Raw genomic sequence first — 23,268 nt, 5'->3', positions numbered from 1 at the left:
GAGGACTGTATGAAATTAGGTGAATATTGCTCAGTGAGCATCTTTGGGGATGAGTTTATTGCTTTAGGCTACAGTTACAGCTACTGCCCCAACTCCCCCTCTCAAAAAATGGTGTACTTTCTGGTCTTGCAGCAAAACCTGGTGACAGAGTGTGTCTCAATCATTCATTATAAATCCATTTCCACCCACTGGAAAAATGATCACAAAGCACATGCTCTCTTGACCAGACATGGAGTGTTTGTATACAAAGGATAGAATATTATATTTTTTATTTATCTCCTGGGTTTTTCAACCAGACTGGGTCTCTTTACTGTTGATTTGAATTACTGTCACATGTGAAGTTTTCTAAGACATATTTCTGTGTCCTCAATTTACAATAAAACCATGCCTCTCTTGCTATTTTTCAGGCTCAATAGATGATGTTTTTACCTGCAGTCTATCACCTAGATCATCATTGACGGATCCTCTTCTAGCAGAATTTCCAATTTCAGCAGTCTTGGAAGCCGAAGAGAGACCCGACAAATTTATACGATTTGTGTAAAATTGTCAGAATTTGTTATCAAACTGAAAAGCATCTGCCTAGACCTTGGGGTCATAGGTAGGGATGGTGGTAAAAGAGGACCTTTTCCCATTTTTTTATCTTCTTTTCTCTCCTTTAGAGAGATCATTCCCTCTCCATCCACCTTCATTAGACCCCCCATAGAGGGGTTTAAATTTTTTTTTTTCTACAAGATGTGATGACACAGCATCTCTGACAGCTAAATCATTTTAGAGCCATGCTCACCAGGGCTAAGGGCATTCTTCTTTCAACCTGTGGGGGAAGCTTCTGCTTTTGGCAACCACAACCTGCTTTCTCTACAATAGGGTCTGACAACCTGGAACATTTTTAAACTTGTTTTGTGGAAATCATCAGACCTGGGGGCATTCTTTCCATACCAGACAAAAGAGATGTGGGTTTGCCCAGTGACTTAGGAACATATCTACCTTAATCCCAACCTTGCAGGTTTATGGTAACCATTATGGTTATTGGTGCTTTGGTCTTATAATCACAGGAGCATGAGAGTCTTTAGCCCCCCAAAATGAGTTTGTCTTCCATTTGCTTGTGTAAAACATCCAAACTTCTTCTGGAGGGTTGGTTAGTTTGATGGAGAAGGTAACCCCTATTGGAAATGTGAACTCCTCAGACTCCCCCAGGTTCAGTGACTTGGGCAGTACTGGAAGTGGTGTAGTAAAGGGAGAAAAGACAGAAGGCCTGGCTTCAAGTCATAGCTTTGCATCTTATTGCTTGTTTTATGACTTTATCTGGACCCCAGTTTCCTCATCTGTAAAGTGAGTAGGTTGGATTAGATGGCCTTTAAAAATCCTTCCATGTTGAAATGGCTGATCTTGAAATCTTATAAAGTTGGGTGATAGCCAGTACTGAACTATGAAGGTAATGAATACTTTAATTTCTTCCTTCATTTACACAATGTATGATTACTATTTTTGTACTTTAAAAGAGCTTGTAGCAATCTGAATACTAAACATCGAATGGAAGAAGGGTTTTCTTTACTATAATGCTTTTTAAAAGCAAAAACAAGCAAAATTCCCAAACCAAACCAAAAAATATTGCATTTCCTAGCCACCTTGAGATTTTTTAAGATTTAAAATCAATTTAATCCAGCAGACATTTATTAAGCATTTTTATGGTCCAGGGACTTATGGAATATAATTGTTAAAAAAAAAAGTCACTGCCTTCAAGGAGGTTACAATAGAAAGTGAAAGACAACAGACAAAAAAGATGCAGGGAAGGGGTTGGGGGAGGGCAGGAGACAATAAGGGGTTATTTAGTATAGGGACATCTTATTCCATGGACTTGAAACCAGGCAAGGCAGTAGGTGCAAAGTGGAATGATCTGAGTTTCTGTCTTCTCTAAAGGAAGGCATTGTGTGGAATTTGGTACCCTACCTTCCAGCTTTCCCATCTAAGGGGAGGGAAAAGGAAGGATGAGGGCTGTGGTATTAATCTAGGCTTGAGTTAGCATGGTGGTGAAGTTAGAAGAGATGAGACAGAGCAGAGGTTGCAACCATCTTAAAGATTAAAAAAAAAATCAATGACCAACAAATATTATTACAGAATCTCATAATGAGGAACACTTGTTTTCAGAGAATAATTTTAAAAATTTTCTATAATCTATTGACTTTCTTTTGAAGTTGGACTCTCTGGATAACAGTACTGATAGTTTTTTTTTGTTGTTGTTGGTACTTTAAATGCACTCAGCTGAGTGCAATACAAAGTGTTTTTCCTAATATGATAATCTTTAAATTAGTTTCTCTCCTTCCCAATGAATTGATTATTTAGCAAATATCTGTTGAGTGGTTGTTATGGGCAAGGCAGTGTGTTGGTGACTAGTTTACTCTTTCAATGACTTAGTCAAACTCCATGTTTCTTTGTGGTTCTTGATCAGCTGGGGACTTTTTTTTTTGACTTGTTGGGAAATTAAACAACCAGGAGAATCATTTTTCGGAATGGAATTAGCATGTAGAAGCAAAACAAGACTTGGAACTCCATGATGATGAGTCTTTAGGGGAAACTGAAGGAAAATGGTATATAATAACCAAAGGGGATAATTGCTCTTCACAGAATTCTAATGGAATTGTGCTTTCATTTGTGTGCTGAAGTTTGAAGTCTTTAGTACTTGAGAAAAAAAAACAGAAGTTTCAATTTAATTCAATAAGTATTAAGAACACTCAAAAAAAAGAACATACTATGAGCTGGGCACTGTTTTAGACATTGGACAAAAAGGACAAAATGAAACAATTTCTGTACTCAAGGAGCTTCTATTCTACTATATTGAGCAAAACATATCTAAAAGAGATGTTTTCATTATCTCCAATTATATTTGTCTAGTTTTCTAATTATTATAATGATGCTTCACTAAAGGATCACACTTCTTTTAGTAATTTAAAGAAAAACAACTACAAAAATGAAGATAATAGATTTTAAAATGAGAAGATTTTTATATCTAACCCTCTTCATTTTACAGGGAAAGGGAAAAAGCCAAAAAGTATCAGACACTATGCAAATAATGCCTCATTTTATTCTCACAACAGTCCTGTGAAATAAGTACTATCATTATCCTCATTTTATAGTTGAACCTGGACCTAGAGTCAGGAAGACTCATTTTCCTGAGTTCAGATCTCACCTCAAATATTAGTTATATACCCCTGGGCAAGTCACTTACCTCCGTTTGCAGGGAAAAGGAAATGCCAAACTATTCCAGTATCTTTGTCAAGAAAATCTTGAATGGGGTCTTGAAGAGTTGAAGACTGAGATGATGGAATAACAACAACAAAACAGCAGAAAATCAATAGTGACTTAAGGGGCTTTAGTACTATCTAAGTAACCTAATTAATACCTTAGACTCAAAAATTTGTAATACATGGGACCTGGCACAATGGATCAACCTTGCAGAATATATTCTAGTCATCTTTGCCCAAGGCCATTAGATGTTACAGCACTAGGCTGGCAACTGAGTTTGGATGGCCCAATTTTTCTCTGTATCTTTATTACTCATGCTGTAGCTTAACTGTTACTGAATTCAGTGACTGTTCATTTTTGAATGTATATTGTATCTTGTGAACTACTTATGATTAATGAAATAAAAATTTACACTTTTTCCACTTGATTCAGAATTAACCTTGATACCCAACCAATGGGAATACTTCTGAACTCAAAGCTCAAGTATTTTTCTTTTCTTGTTCTCCTAGAAAGAAAACTCCTGAACACCTATTGAAATTCAAATTAAAAAACTATAAATTTCCAAAAATTTTTATATATTAAAAATTTGGACTAGATTGTATAATTGATAGATACTGATATGTGGCAGAAATTGGATTTTTGTTCATCGCTTTTACAGATACTATGCTCTGGAAGCAGACACAAGTAACTGCATTCCTGCAAAGACTTGCTGTTTGTGTACAGCACTGATGGAGTAGTTATTTTCACCTGTAGCTTCCTAGCAGTATGTGCTTTAATCAGGCTACATGGATCTCTAGCTTCTGTTTCCTCATCTGTGAAATGCTGGGATTGAATTCGGTAATCCTTACTCTCAATCTGTGTGTATGTGAATCTTGCTTTCTCTCAGAGAATCATCTCAACTAGCTTTATCAACCACTTCATTCAACCAGCCTTGCATGAATTACTTTTGGCTATTTCCAAAACTTAAATTCATCTTTAGTGAATAAATATTTACCCTAGGTAAAAAAAAGAAAAGAAAAAAAATAATGAAAAAATCCTAGGTGAGGATCTTCTCCTTCCCCTCCCTTCCCCTTCCTCCCCTCCCCTCTTCCTCCCCTCCCCTTTTCCTTCCCTTCCCACCCTTCCTTTCTCTCCTCCCCTCCCCTCCCCTCCCCTCCCCTCCCTTCCCTCTCCCTTCCCCTCCCTTCCCTCCCCCTTCCCCTCCCCTCCCTCTCTCTGGCCTCCATTTCCCTCCCCTCCCTCCCTCTCTCTCTTGCCTCCCTCCTCTTTCCTCCCTCTCTCTTCCCCTCCCCTCCCCTCCCTCTCTTTTCCCCTCCCTCTCTCTTTTCTCCCCCCCTCCCTCCAATAGAAGGGATTTGGGAAAGGGATAAGAGGATAGTAAGTTGAGGGTAGGAGCTTTAGGTTCAGTGTTTTAACCCAGTTTTCACACAGCGGAGTCCCTTCAGTGTCCAGGTTCGACACTCGTCTGCAGAGGTAACAGCAGCATCTCACTTGAGAATCCTGAGTCCAAGGTTAGTATGACTCAAACTCTGTGGTCTAGGACCCCACAGCTTGTAGTTGTAGAAAAAGGTGGTGTGGAAAGGTGAATTCTAAAACAGCTTTGGTCTAGGATTATCCCAGAGCTATATTCTTCCAAGGAAGCTGAACAGAAAGATCCAATGCTTTTGGATGGATAAATTTTTGTGTTTGTCTAACAAAATCAGACTCAAATCATACACTATAAATATTCTCAGCAATCAATGGTATGCCTTGCCATTGGTAGGGTCAAGAATTAAGCTAACAAGGGCAGCTAGGTGGTGTAGTGTGAGCACCAGCCCTGGAGTCAGGAAGACCTGTTCAAATCTGGCCTCAGACCTTAATAATTGCCTAGCTGTGTGACCTTGGGGAAGTCACTTAACCCCATTGCCTTAAATTTAAAAAAAGAATTAAGCTAACAAGCACTTATTAAGTGCTCACTATTTCTCAAGTACTGTACTAAGTACAGGAGATGCAAATACAAACAAAAAGAAAAAATACTGCTTTCAAACTACTGCAATTCTAATCCAAGTAGACAACACATAAAAGGGAGCAGAAGTGGGGGTGGGGTAGAAGGAGAGATACATTCAGAGACTACGGTGGTCAAGACCAGAGAATGGCAGTTGGCTGGACTGGCCCCTTTCTTGAAAGGGAAGTTCAGGGAGAAAATCACTAATGAAAGAGAGGGGGCCATAGAGGAAGAGAGAGAAGGCAGCTGAGTCATGGAATCCAACTGAAGGGATAATGATGATTGTCCTTCATTCTTGAAGAAGGGAAGGGAAGGAGAAGGGAGAGGGAAAGGAGGGAAGGGGGAGGGGAAGGAAGGGAGAAAGGGAGGAAGGAGGTGTTGTCATGACAAGCACATGAACTGGATTCAAGTGAGGGGAGTGTTAATGTTCAGTCACCAGCCTTACTTTGTCTTCCAGAGTCATCTGGGTCCAGTGGCCAGATTTGAATCAGGATGATTAGAGATGACCCTGGATGTGAGGCAATCAGGGTTAAAAATGACTTGCCCAAAATCACACAGTTAAAAAGTGGCAGGCGGGGGCAGCTAGGTGGCACAGTGGATAAAGCACCAGCCCTAGAGTCAGGAGTACCTGGGTTCGGTCTCAGACACTTAATAATATACCTAGCTGTGTGGCTTTGGGCAAGCCACTTAACCCTGTTTGCCTTAAATAAAAAAAAAAAAGTGGCAGGTGTCTGAGATTGGATTTGAACTCCCATCTTCTTGACTCCCAAGACCAGTGCTCTATCCACTATGCCACCTAGCTGCCTGGTCACAGCTGTTGGGGTAAGATTTCATGATAGAGAAGAGGTTCAAAAAAGTTTGAAAAAAATTTTGATTTCATATGTTTATAAGAAACAAACAGGATTATTTTGTGTAGAAAGTGATGGAACGTGTTATTGTGATGGGTGTTGGGAACCCCTCATTTCCCTTTTAATTAGGTTGTCTCTCAGACTGCTGGACTGGACCTAGGAAGTCCTTCTTCCTTCATTTAATGGTATCTTATATGGAAGTAGGGGAACAAATTACAAGTTTTCTATTCTTTCACAGAAAATAAGAGGTTAATGATACATTTCTCCATGAAAAATAATAGAGTGCTACAAAACGACGAGAAATCAGATGAATAAAGACATGCTGTGGATTAGAAGTGTTATGTACAATAGGAATTCATGGTTGGACTACTCAGCCAGTCTCAGTGTAATATTTCCAGAGCCTGAAAACAAATCAACTTCATTGTTTAAAGGGGTTGCCTTGGACAACCAGGAGACATATGCAGAAACAGTCCTCAGATCACAATAGAAAGAGCTAACATGATTCTCCCCCTATAAATATTGAAATAGAAATGCTTTTTCAAAGAAATGAACCACAGAAGAGTAATACAGTTTTATAAACAAATGCAAACTATTATTAATAACTCCTCTTTGGAAATTCTATAGACTTTCCATTCATTTTAGAATATTTTTCATGAATAAAGCCATTTTAATGAGCTCTATCAATTTCAGACAGGAATCTATTTGGATGATTGCTATCTTAGATGCTAATTACAGACTTCTAGGGGTAGCTGGGTGATACAGTGGATAGAGTGCTGGGCCTGGAGTCAGGAAGACCTGAGTTCAATCCAGCTTCAGACATTTACTAGCCGAGGGACTCTGGGCAAGTCTCTTAGCCCTGTTTGCCTTTGTTTCCTCATCTGTAAAATGAGCTGGAGAAGGCAATGGCAAACCATTACAGTTTCTCTGCCCAGAAAACCCCAAGTAGGCTCATTTGAGTAGACAGAACGTCAACACAGAACAAGAGAATGGCTGCAGGACTTGTCCAAAGATAACCCTATTTTTCTATTTGATAACATTTGAAACAATGCCATTTCTAGGCAGCATGTTGGTTTAGATGAGAGTATGTTCAGTTGAATTGAAGCAACGACCTTTAAACCCTGCGAAGGCTGAGTTTTAGTTCGAGATTTGGTGAGCGATGGAAGTGGGGCCAGCAGGGTCACCTTCACCCCCCACTAGTCCCCAACACACACACACATACACTCTACTCCCTCCCCACCCAACCGCATACAAGAGGCGCGGGCCCCCAGCTCATGAAAGCTCACTAAGACACAATATACGGGCATCGCGTGGTGCCCGCGTAGAGCCAGGTCTTGGGGACGTGTCCCCGAGTCTCCACGGCGACGGGCCACAATAAATGCGCGGGGCCCAGTCCTCCGGCCTCCAGAGCTCGGCTTGGCGGCTAAGAGTCCAGGCAAGGGATACTACAGTCCTTAGCTGCAAGCAGAAACAACTGAAGGGAAACTTTGTTTCCTAACATCCAATTCAGCTATGTACGGGCCAGGTAAGACAGCCTCTCTCTGCGCCCCGTTCCTCCCCCTTCCCCCCTTTCCTCCCTCCCTCCCCCCTCCGCCCGAACCCCGGACTTGAGCCCTCTCCAGAGGCCAAAGTGGGGTGCTTAAGCAATGTGTTTGTGTGTGTGTGTGTGTGTGTGTGTGTGTGTGTGTGTGTGTGTGGAGAGAGAGAGAGAGAGAGAGAGAGAGAGAGAGAGAGAGAGAGAGAGAGAGAGAGATCGGTCCATGGCTCATTTTCCCCCTCAAACGTGCTCTTAGCTGCTTTCAATGCCCTATGATGAGTCTAAGGGAGGACGGAAAGAAGGAAGGCATCGGGCTGCTTTGAAGGACTGGGCACAGTATCCCAAGGATCCAGTCCCCAAGGGAGCATCACCCCCTTCTCTGCAACTTTCCCTCCCTCCTGTCAATTTGCAACTGTAAAAACAATTGAAATAAATCGGACATGAGCGCATTAGTAAAGGGGAGGGAGGAAGGAGGAGGAGGAAAATGGTAATGAAGGCACTTGAAATTACTATGGTCATGGTCATTGAAAGCAGACCTGGCTTTGGGCATCCGTGGAGACTTTAATATGTGGCGGAATGCAAATAAATTTCAAAGCAAAGGGTTTATTTTTCAAAGTGGTATGGGGGCAGGACAGGGCAGCTAATTTTAACCTTGGCTGGGGAGGAGAGGCTGCGGTTATTAAAAAGCAAATTTGTATGTAACAGATGTGTTGTTCTTAGTACAGAGTATGCATATATATGCAGCAGCAATTTAGCTCTTTGATCTAGACAGAGTTGGGGAGGAGAGAACCTTCTCCTGCTGGGATACTAGCTGACTGATTACTGTGCATTCAATTCCAACCCTGCCATTCTAATGATCTGAAATACCGGGTTGCAGTTGTCTCACTGTGTAATTGAGGCCCAACATCTATGGAGCTGTAGGATGTTGTAAAACTTTAAGATAAAAGAATTGTGGGCCTGAGTATGAATGAAAGGTGTATTTCCATGGGCAGGGAGAGGAAAGGTGGGGGTGGAGAAATCCACTTCTTTATTCCTAGGTCACAAATTGATTTAGAACTGGAAAAGGACACTAAGGAAACTGAGGAGACAAGAGAGGGAAGGAGACTTTTCCTAAGATGTCCCATATGCATTATGCACAGATGTAGAATTTGAACTGAAGTCCTCAGACTTCACTCTCAGATCTTTTTCCACAGCAGTAAGACTGTCTCCTTAGATTCTTGGGTTCTGGAAATATGTTGGGGAGGTTAACAACCTTTATTGTCTGGCCCTTTACTAGGACAATAATTTCAATAATTTCAATTTCTCAGTCTTCTTACTGAAGCCTACAATTACCTACAAAGGCTGATATAAAATACTTCAAGTAACAATGACAGGATAAAGACACAAATATATATCAACTGACTGAAATTCATTTATGTTAAAGTCAGGTTACCTGTTCAGGTTACCTCCATAAGCTTCTTTGTTTGTTTTTTTAAATTTATTTATTTTTTAATTTTACAATTTCCCCCCAAATCTCCATTCCCTCTCCCACCACAGAAGGCAGTCTTTTAGTCTTTACATTGTTTCCATACTATACATTGATCTAAATTGAATTCATTGAAAGAGAAATCATATCCTTAAGAAAAAAAATACAATATAAGAGATAGCAAGATTATATAACAAGATAAGTTTTTTTTGAAGTCATAATCTTTTTTTAAATGTATTTTGGTAACTTTCAATATAATTAGTTTCTCTAGTAATTCTCTGTATTTTATACATTTAAAAAAACATTCTGGGGAATATAAGGCTTCATCAGACTACTAAAAGTGGTCTATGACATAAAAAAATAGGCCAAGAATTCCTGATGTAGAGAGAAAAACTTCACTGACTCAACAATTTTGCTTGCCAGTAGGCCTTGTTTATGTCCAACTGTGAGCAGATGAAAAGACATTCAATATTATTGTCCCAGGCAGCTATGTACTAGTAGCCCAGCTCAGCAGAAAGTGCCACTAAACTATGAAACCCACTGACATTGCTTTGTAGGATTTGTAAAGCCATTTTTTCTTTGTTTTTTCCAAGTAAAAGTTTTTTAAAATAAAATTTTCCCATCCACAATTCCCTTTTTTGATTGAGCAAATTAAAAACAGAGAAACAAGCCCTCAAATAGATATCTCTCAATACATATGAAATCCAGCAAAATAAATTCCCATAGCAATCATCTGGAAAAGTATGTCTCTGCATTTTGAGTATCACCTTTCTGTCAGAGTAGTAATAGATTCACTCTTTTGTATTTATGATTTTTCATTGCATTGATAAGACTATAGTCTTTCAAGATTGGTTTTTTCTATATTGTTATAATTGATATTATAAAATTGTTATAATAAAAATTATTCTTCTGGTTCTGCTCCTTGCTCTTCCATCAGTTCTTCAAGGTCTTTCTAAATTTGCTCTATTTGTCCATTTTATTATTTCTCATAACAAAATAATATATTATCTCCATTACATTTATGTTCCACATTTTGTTGCTTGTTGTTATTCAGTCTTGCCAGGTTCTATATGATCACATGGATTTTTGTTCATGCAATTTTCTTGGCCAGTATTTTCTTCTCTAGTATGCCCATTTTATAGATGAGGAACTAAGGCAAATAAGGATTGAGTGGCCTGCCCCCCCCCCCCAGAGTCATGACAATTGTATTAAGTTTTTGAGGCTAGATTTGAATTCAGATCTTCCTGACACCAAACTCAGTTCACCACCAAATTTCCTTTACACTTTTTTTCTAGACATTGCCTAAAAGGAGGACATGCCTTTAATTTTCAATATTTGGTTACCTTGCAAGGAACTATATAAATATTTTGTATTATAGATCATTTTCTGTCTTAAATTTCTCTGGAATATAGACATAGAAATGGAATATATTACTGGTTCAAAAGGTATGTACTATTCAATAACTTTAGGGGCATAATTTCAACTGCTTTCCAGAATGTCTAAATCAATTTCTAGCTACAGGAATAGTGCACTAGAGTACCTGGTTTTCTCAAAGCCCTTCCAACATTTTTCATTTTTGTGTGTCACCTTTCTTAGTATGTTAAGTTTGATGTTAGAACCTTAAAATTACTTTTATTTACATTTCTCTTAATTAGTGATTTAAAACATTTTGAATATAATTAAGAGCTTGGATTTTTTTCTTTGAAAACTACCTGCTCATATCCTTTGGACATTTATCTATTGGGAAATGACTCTTAATCTTATAAATTTGTATCATTTCCTTATATACCTTGAAAATTAGATCTTTATCAGAGAAATTTGTTGCAAATTTTTTTCCTTCAGTTGACTACACATTTTCTTTACATTAAATTTATTTGTACAGAAACTTGTTTTATATAATAAAAATGATATATTTTTTATCTTTTGTGACTTCTCCGTTAACAATTTAATGATCAACTCTTCTCCTACAAATAGATATGAAAGGTAATTTCTTCCTTGCTCCTCTAATTTGTTTATGATGGGACATTTATAATTAGTTCATGTATCCATTTGGAACTTATGCTGGTATATGGTGTGAGGGGTTAGTCTAAACCTAATTTCTGACAGATGGTTAGTTACCCAGTTTTGCCAGAAGCTTTTGTCAAATAGCAAATAGTTCCCCCCAGGAAATAGGATTTTTGAATTTTATGCTATTATGTTTATTTTATCCTGAATGTAATATGCCATTGATTTATGTTCCACTGATTGACACCCCACCCCCCACCCCCCGCTCTCTAGCAAATTGTTTTACAGTACAATTTGAGATCTGGTGCTAGATATTCTCTTCCTTCCGGCATTTTTTTTCATTTTTACTTTAACATTCTTGATCTTTTGTCTCCTCCACACGAATTTTCATTTTTAAAATTTTTTTAATTTTAATGCTTTAGTTATTTTCACATTATTACAATAATCTTGTGAAAATAAACATTAAACTCCCCTTCCCTCCCCACCCCCAAATAGAGAAACTTCAAGAGAAATGAAGTGAGAGAAAAAGGTGTATTATGTTCAGATACCATCTGCTCTGTCTCTGGGATGGATTTCATTCTTTATGACAAGTCCATCAGAGAAGTTGCTTTAATATTTTTTCCTTCATTGTTATTGCTATTATTATTTCTCTCCATTCTATTCTTCTTCATTCCCATTCATTCTGTTCTATTCTCTCCTTTCACCCTTTTCCTCCTCAAAAGTGTGTTGTGTCTGACTATCCTTGCTTACAATCTTCCCTCTTGTCTTTCACCTACCTCTCCCCCTGCCCGCCTCCTGTCTCCCATCATCCATCCCTTTCCTCTCCTTTTTCCTCTGGGGTAAGACAGATTTTTTATACCCTATTAAATGTATATGTTGTTTCTTCTCTGAACCATTTCTAATGAGAATGAAGGCTCACTCATTCCCCCCCTCACCCCCACCTTTCACTCCATTGCAAAAGCTTTTTCTTGACTCTTTTATGTGAAATATCTTAGCCCATTCTTTCTCTCTTTTCCCTTTTTTCCCTGTACATTCCTTTTTCATCCATTGACTCCATCTTTATACTATATTATCCCATTACATTCAGCTTCCTCCTGTGCCTTATCTATATATGTTCCTTCTAACTGCTCTTATAAATGAAAATGTTCATATGAATTATCAGTATCTTCTTCCCATGCAGGAATACTCACAGTTCAACATCATTAAATCCTTCATAATTAGGCTTTACTATCCACCCTCTCTATGTCCTGTACTTAGAGATCAACTTTTCTGTTTAGCTCTGGTCATTTCAACAGGAAAGTTTGGAAATCCCTTGTTTCATCAAATGTCCATTTTTTTTCCCAGAAAGAGAATGTTCAGTTTTTCTGGGTGATTGATTCTTGGTTGTAATCTAAGCTCTTTTGCCTTCTGGAATATCATATTCCAAGCCCTATGAACCCTTAATGTAGACACTGCCAAACCCTGTGTAATACTGATTGTGTATGTCATGGTAATTGAATTGTTTCTGGCAGCATATAGTATTTTCTCTTTTGATTTGAGAGTTCTGGAATTTGGCTATAATATTTCTGGGAATTTAGGGGAGGCATCTCTTTCAGGAGGTGATTGATAGATTCCTCAATTTCTATTTTACCCTCTGTTTCAAGGATCTCAGTGAAATTTTACCAGATTATTTCTCGAAAAATGAAATCCAGGCACTTTTCCTGGTCATGACTTTTGGGTAGCCCAATAATTTTTTCATTATCTCTTCTGGATCTGGTTTTTTCAGGTTGGTTGTTTTCTCAATGAGATATTTTGCATTTTTTTCTAGTTTTTCATTTTTTTTTGGTTTTGTTTTTACTATTTCCTGATTTCCTCACAAAGTCATCAGCTTACTTTAGTTCCATTAAACATTTGAAGGAGTTATTTTCTTCAGAGAGCTTTTAAAATCTTTTCCAACTGGCCAATTCTGCTTTTAAAGCCATTATTCTCCTCATTTGCCTTTTGGTTTGCTTTTTCCATTTGACCTGAACTTTAACATGTTATTTTTTTGGGTATTTTTTGTATCTCCTTCACCAAGTTGCTGATTTGGTTTTCATGATTTTCCTGCATTGCTCTCATATCTCTTCCCAATTTTTTTCCTCTACCTCCCTTACTTGTTTTTCAAAGTTTTTGGTGAGCTCTTGCATAGCCTAAGATTAATTTCTATTTTTCTTGGAGGCTTTGGATACAGAAGCTTCGACTTAATTGTCTTCTGAGTGTTTATTTTGATCCTCCATGGGACCAAAGTGATTTTCTATGGTCAGATTCTTCTTTTTTTTTTTGTTTGCTCATTTCCTCAGTCTATGATTGATTTACCAAAATTTTTCTTTTGGGGGGGTTTGCCCCCCATGAGGCTCTGACTGCTCTCCTGGCTTATACTCTGGTCTGTGAATGATCCCAAGTATTCCCCTCTGTCTAGGAACTGTGAGTGAGGGTCCCTGCTCCTCTATGGCAGTATGGGCCCACAGACTGTGACCTGGATCTGAGTATGGGCAAAGCATCAAGAGTCCTGTCCCAGGAATAGCAGAGAGACCTCTGCAGTCTCTACCCACTCCATTATGATCTGTGGACTGAGTGCTATTGAAGTGTGATTCCAAAGTTTTCCAGGGCTGCCCCGAGGCTGGTGCTGGCTTGGGCTCTGTACTTACTCTGGTGCACAGTGTTTGTGCATTGATCTTCCAAGTTGTTCTTGGCAATCCCTGAACCAAGAGGTCTGAAAACTGCTCCACTGCCAATATCCAAGCAACTGGTGGGCTATTCCTAGAAGGCTGGATTTGCTCTGGTGCGGCATGGCTATGACCCAGACTACACTGTGATTTTTTCCAACCCTGATCCTGGTGGAATAGACCTTTCTTGCAGAGCTACCAAGTTGTCTTGGACTGGAAATTTTTTCACTCAGTCTTTCTGAGGGTTCTGTCCCTCTAGAATTTGGTTAATTTTTTGACTTTTGGAGTTTTGGGGAGAAGAGCTTCTGGGAATTCCTGCCATCATGCTGCCATCTTGGCTCTGTCCCAATTTTTATTGTTTTTATATCATTTATTTATTTTTAAATTAATTTTATACATCTTGATTTTAGAGAATTCATTGTTAGCAAGGGATGTCTGGGAACAATTTTAATCTATCAATCAATCAATCAAAGAACATTTATTCAATACTTATTACTATATGCCAGCTGGCATATCTATGTATCTAAAGGAAGGTAGCCTCTAGGAACTCACATTCTAAGGGGGAAGGCAATATTAGTCATTTGGTTCAATGGACATTTGTTAGCCACTTCATAGAGCTAAGCATTTTACTAAATGTTAAGGATATAAATAAAGGCATGGTCCCTACTCTCAAGTTCATATCCAAATGAAGGAGATAACAAGTAAAAAAATTTATATACAAAAATATATAAAATGTAAGTAGAAGGTAATCTTGAGAGGGAAGGTTCTATCACTATGGGTTTAGTTGAGGGAGAAGAACTAGGAAAGGCCTTTTTATATAGGAGCTGAGAGTTGAACTGTCTTAAAGGAACCAAGGAAGGCCAGGAGTCAAAGGAAAACAGAGTTGAGCATTGTGAAAATTGAAAAATTCTGAGACATAGATAATTTAATCATTTTATTAATAAGTCCAGAATATATTAATAAAAGAATAGTCATTTGGCCATCTTTTTCTTAGATCAAAGACACATCATGGCAGTAAGCTTACAGTTTATATGCCCTTTCAAGAATTAGGTGTTCCTGAGGGATGGAAATCAACTCTGATTAGCACAATGGGAGGTGGGCTATTTTAAATTAAGGGTCTTGTGATACATAACTTGGGTCACCCAAATCTTTTCATAATAGCAAAAAGCAACAATTTTAGAAGTTATGATAGCACAGGAAGTTCATTAAAATAACTTGAATCAGGGGCAACTAGGTGGCGTAATGGATAGAGCACCAGCCCTGAAGTCAGGAGTACCTGAGGTCAAATCTGGCCTCAGACACTTAATAATTATCTAGCTGTGTGACCTTGGGCAAGCCACTTAACCCCATTGCCTTGCAAAAACTAAAAAAAAATCCAAAACCAAAAACCAAAAAAAAAAAATAATAACTTGAATCAATGTGAGCATTATTGATTTAAAGTTAGGGTACTTAAACTTAGAACAGGAAAAACATGTATCTAGATCATGAATATCACAAAAAATAAAAATCCCAGGTTCCCTTTAATGTCATAAAGATTGAACAAACTTAGTTAAACAGAGATCTCATACATCTTTTAAGGAGACATACTTTGTTAAGCATTAAGATAAACCATTGTAATTAGATAGTTCAGTGGATTGGGTGCTAGGTCTAGAATCAGGAAGATTTATCTTCATGCATTCAAATCTTCCCTCAGATATTTACTAACTTTGTGACCATGGGCAAGTCATTTATCCCTGTCTGCCTCTACTTTTCTCATTAAGAGAAAGCTGGAGAAGAAAATGGCAAATCACCTCAATATTTTTATCAGGAAAACCCCATATCAAAAATAATCAGATAAGACTTAAATTGAACCAAAAAATTAGGTCAAAGTCAGATTAGAGATTAAACTACATTTATAGGGTTCACAGCAGACTGATTTAAAAGGGTAGATATCACCAAGGTAACCAAAAATATTTGTATCAGGGAGGGTTCTTCTTTATAGAGATAATTAGGGTAATAACCAAATCATTTGGGAGTACTTCAAGCTTCCCTTTGGCTTCTACCTAAGAAATGTCAATGGTTATTATTACTCTTCCACAAGTCAAGTTTTAATAAGATGCAGTTAATAGAAATTAGATAGGTTTTCAGTTAACCAAAAAGTTGTACAACAACCCTGGTAAGGTAAGTGTTATTATCTCATTATATAAATAAACTGAGACTAACAGAAGTAAAATGATTTGCTCAGGTCACAAAACTAATAAATTTCCGAGACTGTATTTGAACTCAGATGTTCCTGGTCCATGCAGTTTTCAAACATATATCACCTTAATTTCATTATATATTTTGAATTAAGTTCTGATTTACTACAATTTTCCTAATATGAGAAATGTGTGGTTGATTAAATGTTTTAGTTAGACTTTTTGGAATACCATTTGGAACTTTTTTTAGCAAAGGTACTGGAGCTAGTTTGCCAATTTCTTTCCAACTCATTTTTGAGATGAAGAAATTGAGGCAAATAGCTTTAAGTGATTAGCTAATAAATGTTTGAGGTCAGATTTGAACTAATGAAAATAAGTCTTCCTGACTCCCAGGTCCAGCACCTATCCACTGTGCCACTTAGTTTACCAGCATATGAGAACATCTCATCATAAATGAGACCACATTATGATTTTGTTTCAGGATGAATTTCAACCAAATAAAATCTCAACTTATAACAATTTTCCCAAGAACCATAAGTAAACTTCCTCAAATCTTAGAATCAACTGCTTTCAGTTAACTCACTTTCAAAATCACATGGTGGTAATCTCACTTTCCCATCACCCTCTTTTGGATCCCATAAGGCTCTAAGGATTTGGACATGCCTTTCAAATGGTCCTTCATGGACGGATTTTTAGTATGCTTTACTCAAATAATTTCAAGCTGCAGATTTATTTCAATAGTTTCCATTTGGTAAACATTATAACTTAATAAGTGAAATCAACAGGCATTTTCCTCAAGTTTCTCAAATTCTTATCTCAATAGAATCAAAAATCTTCTCAAACCTCTTTCTGAAATTCCAAACCCTTGATTTTCAAACCCTCCATTTCAGAATCAGTACAAACAGACTCCAACTTTTAACTTTCAATCCATTCTCCTCCTTTCTATTTAAACTTTCCTAACTATATGTATTTTTTCTTTTCAGTGGACTTTGATTAAAACCTATCAAGTCAAAATTGACAGATGACAAAATTTTATACTCTTGATCTTCACTTAACTTTACCTTAACTATTTTTAAGTCCATTTCAATTCCCAATCATATTCTAGTTTGGCATCTCTCCCATATAGATTTTTATAAATATTAATTATTATAATTTTGCTTCCTGATTTGTATAGTCTATTTTAATTCTACTTTTCTAGTAATTTACACAAACAAATTGTTAGATAATTTCAAGCTAGCATCACTACCAACTAGAACAAAATGCAGCTCTATCATTCAAGAAAGGGGAAAGAACAATAGATGTATGTTCCTTTTGTATCTCTTTTAATCTCCAACCTGACCAGGGTTGTAAAGGCAATGAGAAAAGAATGTTTCAGTTTTCCTTCTTGTTTCCCTCTAATCAAAAAGATCAGTGGAAATTAAGTCCCTGCTCATTATTACAGAGCTGTTAGAAATGTTTTAGTTATTTAGACTCATTGGATTTTTTTCTAGGTTCTGTTCAGAGCACAGGTCTAGTTTTTTTAAAATTTATTTATTTATTTTGAATTTTACAATTTTTCCCCTAATCTTGCTTCCTTTCCCTCACCCACATAGAAGGCAGTCTGTTAATCTTTACATTGTTTCCATGGTATACACTGATCTAAGTTGAATGTGATGAGAGAGAAATCATATCCTTAAGGAAAAAAATAAAGTATAAGAGATAGCAAAATTACATAATAAGGTAACAGTTTTTGTTTTAAAGTAAGGGTAATAGTCTTTGGTCTTTGTTCAAACTCCATAATTCTTTATCTTGATACAGATGGTATTTTTCATTGCAGATATTCCAAAATTGTGCCTAATTTTTGCACTGATGGAATGAGCAAGTCCATTAAGGTTGATCATCACCCCCATGTTGCTGTTAGGGTGAACAATGTTCTTCTGGTTCTGCTCATCTCGATCAGCATCTGTTCATGCAAATCCTCCCAGGCTTTCCTGAATTCCTATCCCTCTTGGTTTCTAATAGAACAATAGTGTTCCATCATATACATATACCACAGTTTATTAATCCATTCCTCAGTTGATGATATTCAACTTATTCATCATAGGTATAATTTTGAAGGCAGTAGAAGAAAGGGAGTAATCCAAAGTTGGAATTTGGCTTTTAGAATAAGGATGGGCAATGGGCTCAAATATAGAAGATGATTGATATATCAAGGAATCAAGATAGGGAAACAAGAATGTATTCAGTACAAGGGTGATGGCCTGTGAAAGAACTGAGGGATGGAAAAATTAAAGATGATGGTGACAATAAAGAACAGGATGTGTGTGTGTGTGTGTGTGTGTGTGTGTGTGTGTGTGTATTTGTGAGGGTGGAGACAGAAGAGAAAATGGAATGATAATTTATAAAAATGGAATTGGAGCACTTAGGAATGATGCCATGAGGGTATGATCATCTTTGTGTGTTACTGAGATGGAGTGGAGAAGGAATAGATGATAAGAACTGAGTAGATTTAGGACTTGGGTAGATAGTGTCTGAGAGATTATTATCAATATGTAGAGTTCCCTTAGTATGAGGAAAAGAGTTGAGGTACAGGGAAATATAGTGAGCTTTTCATTGAACTCACTGAGGAAAAAATATCTTGGGGTGATAGGGGTGTCAGTAAGAATCAGCTACCAGAATGCTTGATTGGGGAATAAATTTATATTGAATGAACCTTAAAGGAGGAGATATTGCTGGTAAATAGAGATGATGATCTCATCAAGAGACAACTGGGACTCATTGGAACTTGGAAAATGGAGGGGAAGAAAGGGTAAAGAAAAGATTTAAAATGAAAGTACATTTGTTAATTATGGAGTAGGCATTTCAGAGAGTGCAGTGGAAAGAAGGCGGGCAGATCTTGAATGGGACATTTGGAGATCAAGGTTGAAGAAGAGAAGGGATTAAGCATAAGGGAGTAGTCAGGTTTGTAGAATGATACCTGAGAGTTCTAGAAATATCAGGATAAGGGAGAATATAATGAAGTGGGAACATGTTAATCATTGAAGAATGGGAACAGGTCAAAAACTCAATTTTTGAAAAAATCTTTTGAGGATAAATTATTAGACTGTTCATATCCTTCCCTCAAGACCCACCTTAGGACAAGTAGTGATTCTGTGTTTTGTGAAGCATGGGGAGAAGTATGACTAAGGGGAGACCTAACAGGAGGCAGGAGCTGGAAATTTGCTGTAAGGACAGATTTGAGGCAGTGATAACACTTCCTATTCAATCAGCAAATATTAAGACCTATTCTGTGTCAGACATTGTGCTGGGATCTGGGGAATCTAGGACCAAAAATCTTTTGTGGTTCCCAATGAGACTTGTTTGGGAGAAGGAGATGGGAATCCTTTGGTTTCTTGGAGTTTGCCTTCACCTTTAGTGCCTCTACTATATTCTCTCTCTGTGACCCTATCAGCAACTTCAAATTTCAGTTCAAATCTCATTTCTATGCTGCTGACCTACCTCTTATATAACCCCCCCATAAATGTACTTCTACAAAAATACATACAGATTATTCTTGTCATATGCAGTGATTATGGTCTATAAAGTCATCATGAACACTAAATTAGTGAATTCTGAACTATTTCTCCTAGGGAGAAAACAAGGTTAGTTTCCTGCAAACTTCTGGTTACATTTTAGCACTTTCTAGAACAGCTTCAGTACAGAATGGAAGATTTTGTCTTCTTTTTTTTCTGTACCTTATTTTTGACTCATTAATATTGAACTCCTGGCCAACAGCACTGTAGAGCTCATTCCTGAACAAAGCTTATTTAATTTTTCATTAAGGCTTGTTAGAGTCTTCGTGTGCCAAGGAACACTGGGCAGCACTTCAGTGCTATGCTTGGGGGCATTTTAAACAGTGAAATCACAACAAAAAGCACAATAATGTGAAAAGCATGGCACTAAGTTGACCATGAAAAGGACACTTGTTTACACTATGAGATCTGAAGCAAAGTAGAGCTTCTCCTTTGATATATATTTTTCAGGTTTTTGCAAGGCAAATAAGGTTAATCATTGAAGGACTTGGGTAGATAGTGGCTTGCCCAAGGCCACACAGCTATAATTATTAATTGTCTGAGACCCGATTTGAACTGAGGTACTCTTGACTTCAGGGCTGGTGCTCTATCCACTGCACAACCCAGCCGCTCCCTCCTTTGATCTTTATATCAGGTGACTCAAATTTTTTGTCACTCTGTGCATGAAAGTACAAATATTGATTCTGAAGTTACAAAATATTTCTAGCAAGTAGAATTTGCAAATACAGAATCTGCAAATAATAAACTGTATACATGTGTGTCACACATATACCTAGTTCTCTTATATCATGATCTGCATATTGAACATTTCGAACTGAATTTCCCATAAACATGTCAAATTGAAGATAGTCTTCCAATTGGTCAGATCTGAAACCTCAGATTTGGGTCTTTTGTTTTTCCTCCATTTGCATATGCAGTCAATGGTTAAGAGTAATACGTTCTATCTCCACAGCATCTCATCAGTTTTGCTTCCTTCCCTCCCTGTAGCTTGCCAATTGTTTCTGATTCTTCTTGCTTGGATTATTGCAGTATTCTTCAAATTAATCTCCCTATTTAAAATTTCTTTCCTTTCCATTTTATCCTCTTTATAGCTTCCAAAGTATGATATTCCTAAAGCAAATTTTCTTATGTACACACACACACACAAGCACACAAACACATGCACACTTTTACTTGTTAATCTGTCTCCTGATTCCTTCCCACAGAATGTAAGATCCACAAAGCCAGGGACTGGTTCATTTTTTGTGCTTGTGTTCCTTGTTGTCTCCCCTAAAACAGGTCACTGATATTTGGCACATGAAATCCACTTAATACTTGACTAACTGAAAGAAGACATTTTAGAGAAAAAGGAACCACATCAGATGTCAAATCTCTGGTGTCCAGTGTACGATGTCTTTTTAAGAAGACTTTCAAAAGCAAATGGCTGGATGACATAACTAATACACGACATTTTCATATTTCACATAAATAATGTGTTTCCTATGTAATGGGATGTCTGACTTCTTCTAAAGGTGGAAGGAGAATCTTGAGATTTTGAAGAGAGAGGTGGAAATATAGTGAAGGTTTTTTTCCTTCAACAATTTGCTTTATAACTGACCTTATTTATTTTCATCTATATATGGACCAAAAAGAAACTCAATATTTTGTCCTAGGCACCACTGGTACAAATTCAATGCATCAAGAACATTGTACATATATATATATATATATGTATGTATATATATATGTATATGTATATACAAATATTCTTTATAGGATTTATGGATTTTTGAAAATTCGATTGACACAATGGGAAGAAACCTGGAGTCAAAGGACTTGGAGCTAATTCTGACTCTACTACTAGTCTTATCTCTATGATCCTGGAAAAAAATCAATATAGGAGCCAATTTCCTCATTTGTGAAATTGAGAGGATCAGACTAGATAGTCTCTTTGGTTAGTGCTGGTTCTAAACATGTTATCCTATGATTCTATGATCTCTACAAGTCATTAATGCAGTTCAGAGAAGTTTGGGAGTTAATGGAGCAAGCACCTCAACATTTATTGTGCTAGGAGTTGGAAAACGCAAAAACAAAGCAGTCTCTGACCCCAAGGAATTTATCCACTTGGGGGGTGATGGTGGAGGAAATCACTTGATACTTTTCTTATGATTCTTATGCAATTGTGTCATTGACCATAGCCAGTCCTTAGGTTAGGGATTAATCACTGCTGCCTTAAAAAAAGAGAGGAATGGTTTAATTTGGCTAGTAAGACATTTAATCAGAAAAGGACTAGTCATTGTCTGTTCATTTTTGAAAAGGATCATTGATATCACAAGATGATGCCTTTACTTGCACAAGAATTAGATTTAATTGAGGCACAGCTGCAAAAAGTTGTATCTCACTCTCTCTTCCCTTCCAAAGCCATCAGAGTTCAGTAGCAGAAAAAAAAATCCTGGCAGTCAGCAGTGGCCCTCAGAATGCAGTGAATGATCTTGACATATTTGATATTCTGACCAAATTCTTAAAAATTTCACAGCACCTCTTTCAACCTCCTCCTTATATAAATTACTTTCATCCATCCATTTTTCTGGAGGTTGGGTGAGTCTTCAAATATTTGGGAAGACATATTTTCCCTAATTTACTAGTCTGAGGCTTGTTGGTTCCTCTTAATCTAGTTTAGCCCATCTGCCTAGATAGATTTTTTTCTATGACTGCTATGCAGACTAGAGCTTTTTGGAGCCACAGGTTAGAGTTAGGTGTCTGTCTTGGACATCAAAGGTGGATAAGCAGCCCTAAAAGTCCTCATACCTGAGGTGCACACACTCCTCATTACACCTGAAAGAACTGGAATAACTGGAAAAAAGAGAATAAATCCAGGATGTCCAGTTTCCAGTGACATGTTTCCTTTAAGAAGAAAAGCAAACAATTGCCTAGGTGAGGTAACAAACACACCTGACTCATTCATATTATAGTGTAATAAGTTCATCCTCTCAATAAAAAGTGCCTGGCATGAGATCTTTATCTCTTTTGAATATGAAAAAAAGAGATAAACCCTCCTGGATGAATTCTTCGATGGTGCACCCTAGACTTATAGAAGGTCAGGAGTGGTGGGGGCAAATGTGGAACTGAACTTGGCTGGGTATACACAATTATGCAGATGGGATCCCTGGATCTCAAAAAGCTCTGCACAAGCTTTGAGCATTTTAATTTAGGGAGTAGGGATGGATTGGACAAGTCTGGGTACAGTTACAATAATTCTCAGAGGCTGCCTTCCAGGTCATAGAGACTTAGTGTTTTGGTTAGAAATTACACTAAGAAAATAAGATGTCTTTAAACTATTGTCATATAGCATAATTAGATGGTTTTGTGTGCTCCTTTAGGAAAAAAAGATCAAAGGTTCATAGATTTAGAGCAGGGAACCTTTTCTTGGATCATAAACCTCTTTGGCAATATGGTAAAACATATGACCTTCTTGAAAAAATATTGTTCCTTCTCCCCACTTCTTTATTCTTTAATTTTTTTCAATTACATGTAAAAATATGTAACATTTTTATTTAAAAATTTTGAGTTACAAATTTTCTTTCCCTTTCTTCATTCCCCCTTCCTTGAGAAGGCAAGCAATTTAGCAAGTATTCAAATGAGAACTTGAAGGCTGAAGTGGAAAAGGGTTTCACAGGAACAGCCATTGACCATGGGTCAGTCAGCCCTGAGAGAAAGGCAAGCCTTGTTCTGAAGGGACAGCAATGGGTTCAGATCCCCAAATCTGGAGTGGGGAAAGCGGGTGCTGTGATGTGTCCAGTGT

The 23,268-nt window shown here is 37.5% G+C and overlaps 2 protein-coding genes across 4 annotated transcripts in view; both read left to right on the top strand.

Moving 5' to 3' along the window:
• The window catches only part of MEDAG (mesenteric estrogen dependent adipogenesis), a 29,973-nt gene extending 27,898 nt beyond the window's left edge, over positions 1-2,075 (top strand). The window contains exon 5 of the mRNA XM_074216107.1: positions 408-2,075. Within this exon, the coding sequence (XP_074072208.1) occupies positions 408-541 (134 nt within the window). The 3' untranslated portion in view covers positions 542-2,075. The remainder of the gene's footprint in view (positions 1-407) is intronic.
• A 3,516-nt stretch (positions 2,076-5,591) lies between these two features.
• Positions 5,592-23,268, top strand: part of TEX26 (testis expressed 26) — a 70,928-nt gene continuing 53,251 nt past the window's right edge. For 2 of the 3 annotated variants that reach the window (XM_074216105.1, XM_074216104.1), the window contains exon 1: positions 22,461-22,563. In XM_074216105.1, coding sequence (XP_074072206.1) covers positions 22,476-22,563 — 88 coding nt within the window. In that variant the 5' untranslated portion in view covers positions 22,461-22,475. Of the gene's footprint in view, positions 7,595-22,460; positions 22,564-23,268 lie in introns of those variants that run through there. The other variant, XM_074216106.1, reaches the window with a different exon arrangement.

The sequence above is a fragment of the Macrotis lagotis genome, chromosome 1 (genome assembly GCF_037893015.1).
Source record: "Macrotis lagotis isolate mMagLag1 chromosome 1, bilby.v1.9.chrom.fasta, whole genome shotgun sequence".
Lineage (NCBI taxonomy): Eukaryota > Metazoa > Chordata > Mammalia > Peramelemorphia > Peramelidae > Macrotis > Macrotis lagotis.
This window is presented reverse-complemented; position numbering and strand designations above follow the sequence as displayed.